Genomic DNA, 15,937 nt, shown 5'->3' on the forward strand with positions numbered 1-15,937 from the left:
AGCATCTTCATAACAATGAAGACTTCCTGTTCTCCTAAACATTCAGAGTTAGCCCTGGTTGGCCTCAGTTAGCTCCATTCGTCCTCACAGTGGGACTCGGTCTGATGCTAAGTAACGAGGCGGGCCGGCAGAGCCGGGGCTCAACAGCGAGCTTCGTTACGGCGGAGCTGCATCTCTTGTGATCCTCAACATCAGAGCTGCCAATCAAACACCTCCTGGTCAAGAGCAGCACCGCCACTCAAAAGCGAGACGTAGGAGCCCAGCGGCGTTGTGGGGAGAAAAAGGAAAAAACAGCTCGGGTTGCGTGACACTCGACGGCGCCCTCGACAGAAGACGCCAGCTGTGCCTTTCAGGCTGAGGAGCAGATGGATCACCTGTGATGTGACTGCACTCAGGACATTACGCATCCCTCCGCCATCAAACGCCAGGCTCCAAAAATGGGAAAGCGGGAGCATAAGCCCGTCTTTTGGCTTTTTTTCCCCTTCATTTCCCTCCTGAAATCGCTCCTCTTTGGCCTTTGCGTTCTTCTCTTCCTTCTACATCCCTTTACTTGCTGTCCTTTTCCCTTCACAACTTCTTGCTATCATGTTTTCATTCTTTCTCTTTTCCTTCCTTCCTTAACTCATTTCCTCCTACTCTTCCCCCAGCCATCACAGTTATTATAATCACAAGTTTCACGCATGGAAATCGCCCCCATGTCAACATCCAGGTTGTAAATACATCCAGGAGACTCAGATTTCGGGGCTTTTACTGTGCTGGCACCTTGGCCCCGGCCTATGGTATTAAACGTCTCCCGCTGTGAGAGCTGGTATGTAAGCAGATAATGAATGAGAACATAAAATAGCATAGTCGTAGTTATATTAAATGTATCTTCATAGGAGAAGTATTGTTGAAAATACTGTCTTTCCCATACATGTCTGTGACAGCAGCAGAACTAAGAGGATTACCGCTAAAAGTTGGAACCCCCCCCCAGTTTTCAAACTTTGAGCTCGCCCAACCTAACTGAGACTGGGAGGTATTACTTATTAAATGTTTACTGATTGTTTACTGAACGTTAATTCGGCTCCAAACTAACTGAAACCATGTCAAAGAAGTCGTCGGCCCGGCTGCCTTTTGTTAAAACAGATTACCGACACGTCGAGTGTCCACTTTGCAAACGGCAGGTTGCATAATCGTAGCTCAACGGCCGCAACGACATTGCCGTCTAAAAACTGTAGGCTAACTCGTCTGCGGCAGGAGGCTCCGTCAACTTTCCTGTTTAACGCTTGGGGCTTTGAGTGTATATTCCTCAAAAGTTCCCGCGCCGGGATCACCAGTTGAGGCTACCAGGTAGAGTGCACTCAGAGCAGTGCGGCTGATTTAGTTCACCCAGAATTTTTTTCCCCCCACGACCAAAGGATTGGTTGAAGAGTAGGTACGATTTCAGTCGACCAACATTTTCTTTGGCTGACTACCCAAACTCCAGGAGATTACGCCGAATTACAGACGCTACGAACAGAGACTAGCCCGGAGAGGAGGTCGGGACTTCAGCTTTCTATGTCCCTCTTTCCCTTTTCCTTTCCTTACTTCTTTCCCTTATTACATTTGTTTGCCTCTCTCTGCTCCTTCTTCTCTTCGTTCCTTCCTTACATGAATCCTTGTTTCCTCCTACTTCCTGACTTAATTCATTTCTTTCCCCTTCCTCTGGTATTCAACTTCCTCTGCCCGTCGTCCTCTCCCCTCTCTCACTTCACTGCCCTTTCAGTGTTTCCCATTTCATCCTCTCTCCCCTCCTCCTTTCCTCCCTTCCTCTCCTCTCGCCCCTCTCCCTGCCCTCACCACCTTTAAACTGCCCTGGGAGTAACACTTTTTGCTTAAACGCATACTTGCTTTTCGCGACCAAGCGGGGCTGCAACACAAACAAATTCTGATTAAAGGCGATATACTTCACTCAAACCTTCATGAATAAAACAGGCGGGGGAGCTCCGGCAAGTGAAGGCACGAGCCATCTTCCCCCCCACCCCAAAAAACCATTTTCTAAATTTCTAGCTGCAGTCACAATCATTCAGAGTGCCCACAGTACCCTGCCTCTCCACCCAGCATGAAATTTTAATGAGACCTGCAGTCCACGGGAGCAGAGAAAGCACCGCTCGCTGTGTCAAACGACTGCAGTTCCAGGGGAGCTGGGACTGCGAGTGTGTGTTGAGGGAGAGGTGAGCAGGATGGATGCATTGAGGACGTGGTTGTGTGTCAGGAGGTACACTGCGCTTGCACTGCGCTGTATTCATCTATGAATGCATGTGTCTGCGTGGCTGCTTTAACCCAGCACCGATAAAACAGTTTGAATGCGGCTGTTAATGTTTTATAGGAGGGTTTATTTGTGCAGAAATGATGCCAGGTGTGGCACTGTTGGTATCTCGTTTATTATTTAATCATATATATTAAGGACGTTTTTGTTTTTTTTCCTGTTTCGAGCTTTCTTGAGCATTGTTAATTTAAAAGGGCTAGTAACATTTTTTATGAAGTCTGAAACGCTCTGGCACCAAGTTAAAGAAGAGCGCGAGTGAAACGCAAAATTCTGGGTTCTGCAAAAATCACACTGACGTTTGGAATAGCATAAATGACTAAAAATGCATTAATGTATCTACACAGGGGTGGTACATTGTTTTAAGTATTATGCAATATTCTTTATTTATTTGTTATGTATTCAGCAGCATTTAGAAACACCACTTCCCAAAGCCTAACCCCTTTGCCGGGCACACGCCACCAGCGTGTCAGACGAATGTTAAATTACAGCTAAAAAGTAGAAGAGATTGTCATAAAGGGAGAAATAACCATAAGGACGTATAATACGTCTGCTGCTGTGCTGGTAAATTTTCATGGGAACAGCGGTTTTTGCAACACGGAAAGCTTAATCGTCGTTTGCTAAAATCACAAAGGGTTCAACTTCTAATGTCAAGTGCTGCAGTAGACGCTAATATATCTCAGAATACGGATAGATAAACTCTAGGATCATGCTTTCACCTTTTCAGAAAAACAGACGACAGACTGAGTTTTAGAAGCTAGCGGACCAGCGACCAGGCAGGAAGCCACGTAAGGGACTACGACTTTCACCAGCAAAAAATAAAATTCATGGTAGAAATGGTTTAAGACACGGCCGCCAACTGAATATGCCATCAGCTGATGTTGGCTTGCTAGTGGCTTATCGTAGCTACTGACTGCCCTGTTGTCTGGGAGTATCTTGACCCGCTCACAGCTCTGGTCCCATAACGAAAGCTGCTCACCCTGTTAGCCGACGCTGGCAAACCTAGTGAGCAAAGAAATAAATCACACTGCGCAGTATTACGCTGTGCAACACCTCATCTGAGTATGGACCTTCGGACGAATATTAACAGAATGATGAAGACCAGGAGATCTGGTTGGAAGCTCTGGACAAAGCTAGCAAGTGGACCTTGGGTTAAAAATGACTTGCTTCAACTACTTTTCCCAGATTACGAATTAACTTCAATGCTCAGATAAGTTGTATTTCAAATCCGTGTTTGCCTGTAGTCGGTTTAACCTCAGGTCATTTTCACCAGTGAGAAAAAACTCGGTACCTGGCATGAAGCAGAAGTCCTTAGTTACCATGGTTGTGACGGTTACCTGCAGTTTTAGACACACACCTGCTTAAGAACCACAGATAAAGACAGTACGATAATGTAAAGTGTGAGGGGTGTGTGTGATTCTGTGTGTGTTTGCGCTCACCTCCGCCAGTCTGGACTGTTTATGGCTGACCTCATGTTTGCCTATGGGTGCCAGCTGCTGCAGCGTGTTGCGGTTGTTGGTGAGCGCACGTGTCAGCCGCGCAAACTTGGTCCACCCTGCAAAGACGAGACATTAGTCAGCGCTCAAGCCCCAGTCATCGCACCTTAACTGGCTCCGAGGACGCACAGCAACGTCCACCAGGGTGCTAAGTTGTCTTCGGCTCACCAAACACGAGGAGGAACAGCATAAGAAACAGACAAGCAGTGAGTGAAATAAACACATAGACGAGGTCACATTACACATCACTGTGGCTCAAATCTCATCAGTCACTTTGGAGAGTCAAGAACATTGATGGCACCTGGGATGAAGGACTTCCTTAGTCCATTTTTATTTACCAGAAGGACTCGATAGCACTTCCGGGGTTTGCCAACTACTTTTCTCCTGCCATTTCCACAACCCTAGAAAGTTTATTCTTAGATCGCTGGTTCTAAAATCTGCTGACTAACACTGAGGCTCCTCAGTTTTCTGAGAAGATTAAGGCGCTGGGAGGAGCTCACCCGGTAGTCCAGAACTGCAGTCCAGGTATTTAAAGTTGTCCACAGTTTCAACATGTCGGCCACCAGGTGAGACTGGCTCCGTTTTCAGATCTTGCTTCGCGCAGATAATTAATTCTTTTGTCTTGGCGTCATTGGATTCTCTCTGGCTAACGCGACACCCTGTTTGAAGAGTCTTGGCGTCGCCCAGATAAGCAGCTTCACGTAAAGGGGTCCGCTTTCTGAGGGAGGCCGTCTGAGGTCGTGTAATCAGCATTTTGCAATTCTCTATTCTCAAAGACTTCAAACAGCAAACAAACGCAAAACAAATTGTAAACCTGCTTCCATTTCTCACCACTGCTGACACAGTTCCCCAGTTCACGAATCCAGCAGAGAGACGCTGGAGTTACAAAATATCCCCATAGCTCCCACTTGTGCTTGCCACCAGAGGGCTGACAGTGACTCAGTTTTTCCTCGCTGGTAGTTCATATTTACTGTACGCCCGACATGGTGTGCATGCAGCATGAGCCCCCGCCTGCCAAACACCCACCAAGCTCAAAGCGTCCTTGAACACAACTGAATCTCCGCCAGCCGCAGGGTTTCCGCTCTGCAGCCGTCCAGTGTGTCCTGACCTCTACGTGGATGCGGGAGCTGAAGGAGAATTTCTCCTTCAGGGGATCGATACCACAGAAATCTCTAAAAAATTTTGTATATAGTTGCCTAATAAATATGAAAGCTTAAGGGAGGAAAGCTACTGTCTGTAGACAGAATTTCAAGTTGCAAGCCAATGATGTTTTTTTTTTTCTAGCCATGTCTCAGTGTGGTCACTGCTTTTACCGCTTGTATAGTAATGAAATAAATGAAAACTGCTCGCGAATGTGCAACTGAGGGCGTCAGATTGTTGTTTCACCATCTGCTGCTGACGTCAGCTGTTCGTCAGTGTACGTCACTCCTGCATAGCTTGACCGGGAATGAGAACTGAATGCACAGCCAACTAGCGTTGGACTGTAAATGTACAGACTCGACTCAACTTGGTGCAGGGGGTTCAAGGAGCTATTACTGGTTTTAAGGGAGTCATGGCTGCAATGGCGCGCTCCGGACCAAACTATTCTATTTCACAAATATCCAGTCCTTCTTCCTTTTAAATTTTACAGCCTTTATGGGTTTTTTTAAATCACCTTGTTTGTTTGTTTTTTTTTTTTGCTGCCCTGTCCTCATCAGTCCATAGCCAACTATCTGTATTTTGTATTGTGCATCCTAATCAGCATTTCAGTATTTTCTGTTTTCTTCTTTTTTGCTTTTATACATGAACTTTTTATCTTCAATCTCATTGTCATTGATTAATATACCCTTGTTTTGTCGGCTGTTTTGAAAAGTGCTATACGCAAATAGTTCATTATAAATGCATAGAAAGCTTTATGAAAAATGCTCATATTGTTTCCTCTTCTTATCCATTCCTGTTTTTGTTCGACATTTTGGTTCCAGCTTTTATCATCATATTAAAACCACTAATGCAGAGTTGAAGTGAAGTTTGAGTGTTCCTGTGTTTCAGGCGCACGTTTATCTAATTAATACCAGCCCGTCCAGCGGTTGACATTTTCGTGCCATGGTACTGATCCCCGCCGCTGCTGAATGAGACCAGTCACAGTTTCGGAGAACGGGTGCTGTTACTGTACCGCTCTAAAAATAAAATCAAATGTTTGAAAGGGCAGAGAGTAGCACAGCAGAGGCAAACCAAATACAGTAGTCAAACATCGTCATCGACCCGAACCTTTGAAGGGACCATTATGAATAAAAAGTGGACTTTGAAATAGCTTTTAACCCTCAGGCCTGCAGCTGCCTGACCCCCCCCCCATTCATTCGCTGTTCAAATGGAGGCAAATTCAACCATTCATTTCTCTGTGAATGTGCAGTGGTGTGAAAACAGCCAAACACAACACGGCACTGAGACCCGCGCGGGATGAACATCAACACAATGTACAGTCTATTCAAAGCTTATTCTAAGTGCCAATAACTCAACTTCCCTGGAAGAAACTGTTGAAGAGGCTGTTGTGTAACTTATTGTACATCTTCAGTTTCAGAACAGCTTCCTCTATGTGATTTTTCTATATGCTAATACTTAAAGTTGGCACTCTACAGCCATAGATAATAAGCCCGGGTGCTCTTAGCCAAAACGGAGATTTTTTTTCAATATCATTCCTGGAGGAAAACCGCTGCCGTAGTGGCTTGTGTAACCCACTATATATTGTACAGTAAATTGCTGGCTGTTGAAAACAGTATTACAAACAGCCCAGAGTCCTCTGAGCCTCAGAGGTCAGTTAACTTGCTCCTCTTAAGAAATACTTAATGGTCAGAGGTGGGAAGTATAAGAGCATCCACTCAAGTCACCGTAGTTTGAAACAGAAGCACTGCCACTAGATTTAGGAGAGGTGTGTTTAGAGCTTCCACATCTACATTTTAAGTGAAAATGCTGCATTTCCTTGTACCGTTGTTTTTATCTGACAGCTGCAGTTACTGGATAGTCTGCACAGTTTGCTAGATTTTATGCAGAAATGGAAATGAGCTCCAAAACGTTCCCACCGACGGGCAAAAACTTTGTATCTCGGACTTGTCTCAGCTTAATTGTCACGATAACTTTTTGACATTGTGTAAAGATAGTTTGACATTAACAAAAAGGAAAATTGTAAGTGAAGCTCCATTTACTTTTGCACCTTCAACAGCATCCCAGTCTTCCTATGTTTGCTGAATAATCATAGAAAAGGCTCTGCTGTCATTCATTGACTGTATGAAGCATCAGTCACATGATAATACACCGTATACAGTACGTCTCTCCATTTGCTGAAGAAGATTGTGAGATGCGGTTGAAAACTCTGGAAAAAAGTTAATAAGTGGACCTCTGGGGTTTTTTGTTTTTTTTTAATTTCAATAATTTTAGAGTTGGAGGATTTTTCCTGATGAGTGTGTTAGCCTTCAACTCAAAAGCCCCAAAGCTGGAGACAAAAGCGAAAATGGGATTTTCACCACTAATATGAGCCGGGTACATGTGGACACATCAGTAATTCTACACCCTTGACATTGAGCATTATTTAGTTGTAGTTGTACCAAAGGTGGCTCCAAACGTTGCCGATTCTGTCAGGAATCCTGCACGAGGAGGGATCAGAGAAGGCTCTCTCCCTGGCATTGTTTCCTACGGTAACTCATAAAATGTCATTAAGGAGGTTAAACAAAAGGTAGCAGTGCAAAGGAGTAAAACGCTATAGAGTGTAAAAGGTTGTTTTTCATGTATGAGTCAACGTTAGAGCAAAAGGCAAAAGAAGTTAAAAACAAAGGAAATCTTAGAAGTAAATCCTCCATCATGGCTACTTCTTGATACCTGAACAACGACCTGAAAAGACCGTAGCTGTAAAACACCAGCGGATACTTCATTAAGGCTGGAGGTGTCTTATTGGTTATGAATTCAACTTTTCCCTGGTACGACAAGATGATAAAGAAGTCGGTTGGGCTAGGTCTACTTTCGCTGAAGCAGGCGTTTGACCTGCAGGGTTTTTACTTGTAATGGAGTAGTCTTCAATTGTGGTATTACTCCTTTTACTTAAGCAAAGGTCTTGAGCGCTTTTTCTATACAGTAGCGTTGGTTGCATAATTCACTGTATGGTGTGCATGCATTAGAGAGTGGTACAATGCCCTTATATGTTCAAGAATAATAGCAAACCAGTGGAGTGGTAAGCAAGTCAAAGCTTTCTTTTTCCAACCCAGAACCACTTTCATCATGAGGTAAAATGGAGGAATTTGTCTCGGTGGTCACTCACGTAAATACATGCTGACAGCCTTCAGGCCTCCACTGTACATTGTGACACGTAAGGACAAAAGGATCTCACACAGAGCATGAAGAGAAACCGCAGGACAAGTAAATCAGAGTTCTTTTTTCACAGTTAATAATAACGCTCCTGCTACGGTTCCCCTCAAAAATGCAAAGCTGCGTGATTTGTCAGACTGGAGCACAACGGAGGCGGAAATAAAAAAAGCGAAAGGCCCGAGCTAAAAATAACAGGGGAGCAGAACTGGTGCACGCACCACCAAAGTCAATTCTGAGATGAGATTTTGATCAGCACTTCCACTCCAAGGACGGCTCGCACCTAACTGTAGAACACAGAAGCTGAATTTACAGACGACAGAGCGGTTTGTCCTTCAGTAGGCAGACAGACACAAGCGGGACACCTGATAAGAACATTTCCACTGCAAAAAGAAAAAATGTCCATAATTAGAATCTTTAACATTCAGCAGTGGAAGTCCCCGTTATGCTGTTCTGACACAAAACCAAGCTGAGAAACTGAAGGAAAGGTGGAGCGGGAGAGTTCGGATGCGTCACTGAGGTTGTCGCACGGGCACAGGACACCTCTGGGGTCCAGTGAGACATCAAGCAAAAGGCCGATTTACATTTGATGCTAAGACATAAGAGCGCTGTTTTCATTAAGCACGACTGCAGCTCGAGCTCCAAACCAGTCTGACTTCGGTCCGGACCAGTGATATTCCTTACAAACTATTTTATATCCGTCCAAGCTCTTTGTGACCAGGGCCACAGCTACCGCTGATTATATGGGGTCGTATCCGTGGTCATATCTCTGGGAATAATTCGGAGTTGTTCGATGGGATGAGGAGAAGTTTACAATCTGTGCTTATGCACATATTTTACCCCTGTTGGGTTTTTTTTTTTTTTTAATGGCCAATTCTAATACTTGTTAGACAGTACAGACAGATACAGTAAATATTTTAGCATTTAACCCTTTCCAGGCAAAATAAAACAGATTTAGTACGACATACTCGTAAAGAAGTATGGCGAAGGTTTAAAAAACAAAATATTCATGCCACAATGTAGGAGTTAAATATTTACATAAAACCTAATAGAACAGAAAGAATCTGTCAAGAAATCTATGATTAAATACATGATTACATTTTTAAATAGTCTGGTTGGTGGCTAGAATTTCTGTTATTTCTAGAATTCTTGCTACTATCCAGTTTTTGACCATCAGTTATGACAAATAGCTTTCAAGTCCAGCATGACGGCTGTTAGTCACTAGTCTAAGCTTTGTTTTGATTCTCCCCAGCAGGTTCTTGTATCACTTGGGTCACTGACGCCATCTAAAGAATGAGTCACCTGTCAAGCCATGTGCCATACTGTATGTTTACAACCGTTGGTTTGTTTAGAATAAGCCAGTGTGAGGCCTAAATGGACTTATATATATATATATATAAAAAATCTAACAATGGCTCCAGCAGCAGGCAAACTCCAACACGCCAGGGGCCTGTTTCACAAAAGAGATTTGCAAGCTCTCCTAAAACGCAGATCCCAAATGGTGGCATCACATTTCACAAACTAGAAAATACACTCAGTAGAGTGCAGACCTCTGCCAAGGCCGAGGTATCAAAGAACATGCACCAGGCTCCAGAGGAAGAAATTCAAAATCATAGTAAATGATCCGGATCTGCCCCAAAATAAAACTGGTTCTTCCCCAGTCCCTCCACCAGGTTCAGAGCTTTTTGCGTAATTCTGCTGACAAGTAAACAAACAAACAAACGAACGGACAAACAGACATGGGTGAAAACATAACCTCTTTAGCGGAGCTAATGATGGTTGACTGCAAGTTGCAGATGCAGATTTTTATGTCCTACCGGGTTCTCGCACAGTCGTGCGCGGGCTGCAAGTGTGGCCTTTGCTTTGATGAGGCAAATGTGTCATAACGAAGGAAACCATCGCATGTTGCGACTTCGGTGAATCAGTCCCCTGGTTGCTGAACTAGTGATCTGTAATTCAGGTGCCAAGACTGGCCCAAGTATTGGTCCAGTTCTCGGGGCCAACACTGGCCTGAAGCTGGCCCAAGTGGAGCTACCTTGTGTGAAATTCTGGGCCTAATTACTTCCATCAACAGTTTTCACAAAAAGATCACGGGCCAATTTGCTGGGAATATTATGGCTCCTGAATACTGTCCAACAACTGTACCGGGCAAAACCACAGATTTCCAAAGCGAAGGCTTTCAGCTTGATGCCCGAGGCACCTGTGTTCTCGCCTCAGTACTCGTCACTCATCCTGATCAACTGTTTACCTGAGGCTGAGGCAGCAGCCACCTGTGAAGCTTTTACAGGCGCTGACAAAGCAAACAGTGAACACCGCCGCTCTGCAATCACACGGCAACACGGCGCTCACTTTTCTGCCCTGCCACTTGTTCAGCTTTGCCGTTCTTTTCTTTTGTTACCGTTTTCCTACACAGACGTTGCTGAGGCGACTAACTGAACCTGCTCTGTTCGTCTGCGGTCTCACCTTGATAACCACAACCAGTGGCCATAGACGCAGCGGACGGTATTCAATCTAAAATGCTCACAAAATCACCGAAAAGGCACCTGTTGACTCCGGCAATGAGATGATGGGAATAAAGTACATCTCTGTGCTTTTCAATACAGAATGTAGTGCGCATTGAGAAGAGCAAAAAGGAGGGAAAAAGGAGTAATTTCAGGCAAAACTGAGGCAGGGGGGGCATTTAAAATCTGTTTTGTTATTCTAAGTAGAGGATGGACCTCTTTAGCAGACCAGCCCCCCCCCCCCCCGCTGGGCTGACGCTGACGTGTTGTGGCGTGCTGAGCCGCCGGAGCAGCCAGACCGGGAGCCGAGAGCAAGTTTTGGTCTGCAGCACAAGCAACCTCAGCTGCCAGGGCTTGCAGCAACGAATCTCCCTCCCTCCCTCCCTCCCTCCCAAATGGCCTCGCCCAGCCCCCCAATCAGCGGGAGGGTTAAACTGCAGCCTGCAGTACGCCGCTCCGTGACACAGCAGAGGAATGCTGCATCCTCACCGCGGCCTCAAACGAGCTGTGCTGTACCGAAGTACGCCGTAGTGTGCTGGCTGGCTTCAGTCTGGCCGCAGCACGTCAGGCCAAGCCCCGAAAGCAAAGTGCCGTTGCCGTTGTTGCCGAGGGGATTTTGTTTTAAGAGGTCTGACCATTAGCGCTGTGTCTACAATAAAAATCCATCTTTTTAATAGTGCAGTTAACTCTTCATTATCTTTTTCAGAATGTCCCATTACCAAGTCAGAGTCGCACAGTAAATGACTCCGAGGCCGCAGAGGAAACAGAAACAGCTGAAATGACCGGTTTCAAGAAGACGGCTTATGAATATGTAAGACATCCGAACTTCTGTTTCTTCTCTCCACGACAAAACAAAAAAACCATTTTGTCTCGCTACTGTGATCACGTTTTACCATTATTTCTGTGCCGAATCTCTCAGCTGAGGAAGACTGTCTGCCAGTGATTTTCTCAGTTAACTGATGAATTGTTTGGTCTGTGAAATGAGAATTTCCCGAAGCCAAATGCGAACTCATCAGTTTGCTTGTTTGGTCCAAGCAGTAGTCCCGAACCCAAACATAGTCAGTTTACGAAAAGACCACGAAAAGCAGCAAATCCTCACATCTGAGAGGCTGGAAGCAGGGAATGTCACAATTTCGTTTCGAAAAATAACTAAGTAGTTGCCAATTATTCTTCTGTTGATCGACTAATCAGTTAATAAGAAAATCATACAATTGATTCAGCTGAAAGTTCTGGTTAAAGACAGCACGTTTTTTTATTAATCAAAGAAAGTGTTTATTTCACATCTGAGCGACACAAATGGGCATGAAATCAGTTCCAAATGTCGCACTGAGCTGGATCAGAGTTCCTCAGCGAGTTGTAGTCTGCAGCTTTTACTAATCTGTGTTCCACTTCATTATTTTTTCTTTCTCCAGCTTGAAATGGCTTTTGTACAGTTACTTTGCCAGACCTGCGGCGCTGAACCACGGCTGGACGACCTCCAGTTCTAAGCTAATTTAGCCGGAGCGCTAGCTGCTAACATCAACAAGTCTCTACAGACACCGGCGGCCACGAGCGCCAGACTTATTTCTCTTGTGTGGCATTAAACCCAACACATGGCCGGCTGATAGCTGCTACTTTACACCATACCGTGAGTCAGACATTTGCCCCATCCAGATACCTGCCGCTCCAAGCAGGATTTGGAGGTTTTCTAACTCTTTGATGGTTATACCCTGATGTGGAATAACGTGCATTCCCCAGCCGGAAAAAGAAAAATTAAACCTAATTTGGTTGAATTAGAGGAGATTTCAGCCTCTAAAGTATCTATACTCTGCTCAACGTTTTGGCAAACACTCACTTGAAAAAGGGAGGTATCAACTTTTTTCCAATCGCAGGCGTCCGGTTACAGAACTGAATCTGAAGATTGTCGTGTCGTCAGCATCGTCAGCCGACTCACGAAGACGCCAACACGCTGATGTGACAATATTACTTCCACTCAAGTACTAATTGCATGTTCAACCCGTGTTATTCATGTGTCGCCGAGCACACATGATGAATGAATAAACAAATAACACGACAACTCTGGGTCGGTCTCTGCAGCGGGGGGGGGGGGCGTCGTTGCATGTGTGCACACGTGTTTACATGTGTGTGCACATTAAAAAGGGGAAAGGGGGGAGGGTGGGGGATCCTTGTCAAAGGGCAAACACACCCGCTCAGCTGCACCGAGAACGACTCCCAGGGCAGGAAGCTGACACTGTGCATCAGTCAGGGCACAGAGGACAACACCGCCACCCACATCTCCTGTGATTCCTGACAGCATCACAGGCTCCTCAAACACAACCTGACAGCTCGAGACGTTCCCACATCGCCGGGAAACACGACTTGACTCGTTCTTTTTTATCCAGCCGCAGCTTTGGATGAAATAAAGAGCGGAAAAAAAGGATCTGTAGCTAGCAAAAATGTTCCGAGACTCCTCGATGGGAGAGAAAGGACAGAAGAGGAAGCCCAGAGAGAAAAAGGAGGAAGAGGAAAAAGACGAAGGAGTACGAGGACAAGTGGCAAAAGACGCAGAGGAAGGAACACAAGGAGGTAGAGGAAGAGGAAAAGAGGCATAAGAGGAAGAATGAGGAGGAGGAAAACGATGGAAACAAAAAAGGAGGAAGGAGAAAATAAAGGGGAAGCGGACAAAGGAGGAGAGTGAGAGGAGAAGAAGAGGACAGAAAAGAAGAAGTACGAGACAAAAGAGGAGGAGGAGGAGGAGGAGGATCTGTAAAAAGAAAAATAAGAGGGAGGAAAAGATGGACAAAGACAAGACAAGAAAATTAAATGAGAAGAAATAATTACGAAAAACAGAACACTAAGAAGGAGGAGAAGAAAAAAGACAGATACTTAAAATATCAGGGAGGAGGATGATGAAACAAACAAATACTAGACAAAACAGGATGAGGACAAGAAGAGAAGAACATCAAGAAGTTAAATGAACAAATGAAACAAAAAAAATAAAAGGAGGAGAAGAATAAAAGCCATTGACTGAAAATATCAGAGAGGAAGATGACGACAGAGGAAGAGAAAGAAGTTGAAGGAGGAGGGGGATGAAGAAACATAATTATATGTTCCATCAGAAGCCAACTGGCATTACATTACATACTGGGGCATCCAGCCATGTACTAATTTGGTTCCCACTCACAAATTTTGTCACATGTCATCCCCCGTATCACTCCCTCTCTCCTGTAACTCTTTACTATCGAATAAAACAGAAGCAGCATCAACATAATCTTTTCTGGTGGCTTGATGCGCCATGCTGCACATCCTGTGCTCAGAGAAATCAGGTTTCTCAAATCCATCAAAGACTTTTGGTCACACATCATTATCCACATGTCGCTACTCCTCTTTTTTTTTTTTTTTCTTCCCAATTCTACTGTGAATTATCTAATAATAAAACAACCACTCTCCAAAAATAATCTTCAAAAACCAGAGAGAGACACCGCCGCTTGTGCAGAGTTGATTCTGGAAGCGGTGTCTGGGGAGCCAAGGCGCCTGCCTGCTGCAGAGAAACGCTCACCTTTGGTGGTTTCGTCTTCGATGGGCTGCTTGAAGAGGGTGATGTCCTTAAAGGTGCAGAGGAACAGAACCACCTTGTCATTCTCGTTCCTGATGGGAGCCACTTGCATGTAGAACCACACCGGACTTCCTGCAGAGACATCACAAAGTCTTCGCTGTGTCCTCCTAATTAGGTCTTTCTTTTTTTTTTTTTGATTGTTTAGTCTATATACAGTGTGGTAAAATAGTGACGTTTCCCCATAGCCCAGTTTTGTCCGACTAAAAGTCAAAAAACACAAAATATATTCAATTTACATAAAACAGAAAAGCAGCAAATCCTCACATTTGATGAATGACCGGAAAGATTGATCCATTATTGAAATTGTTGTTGATTCGCGTTCCTGTCAAACGGACATGACAAGTTCACTAATGGCAAATCAATTTCAGCACTTATCCAAATTCACAACCGCACAGAGATTCTAAGAGAATTTCAAATTTCAGCCTCATTTAAAGCTCGACAAAATAACAAGTCGGTGCTATGACGGCGTCGACCTTTGGGGGACTCGAGAGCCGATGTGTCCAAAATTGAGGAAACCTACTTTACTGGCTTCACTGCACCTTTCGCAGCAACGGAAGGGTTGGCAAACAGTTACGAGACGGGAGCCAATGGTACAAATGTGCTTCTCAAATAAACTGAAAACTCAGTGTCCCAGCGGGCGATCACGCTCACGGGTCGGAGAGCTAGTTGGCTCTTCACATATGTACGCATAATTTTATAGTGTCTCACCAGAAATAAAACAAGTTGTAGGACAGCTCTAGGAACATCTCATAAAACAAAATCCTCAGGCCCAATCCACATAGTAGCTGATATTCTGTATTTCCTGCCATTTTTCATTTCTGTACTACAGTAATAGTTTTTTTTTTGCAGTTAATATACAAGAAATTAATGTACTTTATCGCTTCGTACTAATGAAACGATGCAATATGTCCAACTGCGACACTGAAATGCCACTGCAACATTAACTTCACAGGAGAAATTATGTTTTTACAAAAGACTAAAAGGTCCTGTTCACCCACAGTTTGGGCTGATTGGGCCCCTGGTCAGGTGGAATAGCGGTGGAGCTATGCTAGGTCACCGAACGTCATGTACCAGTACGAACAATAAAGGCGTAACTTGTCCCAGCCTGGCGGGCGGAGTTACGCTAACAACCACGCAGTCCTGAGAAGAGCACCGATCAGCCAAGGGAAGTGGAGTCACCTGTGTGGGTGTACAATCAGTGCGCAGGCCCTTTAAAACGCGCATTTTCCCTTTTCATCGAACTCTCGGGTTCATGCATTTAAAAAGGCTGAATCAAGTTCCAAGTCAAATGCCTCAATATGAGCACGATTAAAACCAAGGTTATCACAAAAAAAAGTTTTAATATACAGTCATACTGCATATTTTGCTCCCATGAATATTCTCTACAGTTCACTATGATTTGCTTCAGCAAGAATGTGAACACTTGAAAAATCTACGCTATTGTATGTAATATTTTGCCAAAACAAGATTCTGCATTGGTCTTTAATACCAAATTTAGTCACTTTTTTTTTTAGACATATTTGGAACAAGTAAAACACTTATTTTTGGTTTTCTGATATTTTCCTGGAGCAATCAGACCACAGTCTGCAATTTGTTTGAATCATTCTAAGCTCCTCCGTTTAATTTATCCGTGTCCATCATGGCAGAATCACAGGTCCAAGCAGATTTTATCAGCATGCAGACGTTTTTAAGTAGATGCTAGTGTTAATCTTCTTTGTTAAGACACGGCTTC

At 44.4% G+C, this 15,937-nt stretch overlaps 1 protein-coding gene across 3 annotated transcripts in view; it reads right to left on the reverse strand.

Annotated features, from left to right (window-relative positions):
- The window catches only part of kcnh5b (potassium voltage-gated channel, subfamily H (eag-related), member 5b), a 150,571-nt gene that overhangs the window by 117,489 nt on the left and 17,145 nt on the right, over positions 1-15,937 (reverse strand). For all 3 annotated transcript variants that reach the window (XM_040137468.1, XM_040137467.1, XM_040137466.1), the window contains exons 4-5: positions 14,149-14,277; positions 3,724-3,839 (exon numbers count right to left, since the gene is read on the reverse strand). In XM_040137468.1, coding sequence (XP_039993402.1) covers positions 3,724-3,839; positions 14,149-14,277 — 245 coding nt within the window. The remainder of the gene's footprint in view (positions 1-3,723; positions 3,840-14,148; positions 14,278-15,937) is intronic.

This window comes from Xiphias gladius, chromosome 10 (assembly GCF_016859285.1).
Source record: "Xiphias gladius isolate SHS-SW01 ecotype Sanya breed wild chromosome 10, ASM1685928v1, whole genome shotgun sequence".
In the NCBI taxonomy this organism is placed as follows: domain Eukaryota; kingdom Metazoa; phylum Chordata; class Actinopteri; order Istiophoriformes; family Xiphiidae; genus Xiphias; species Xiphias gladius.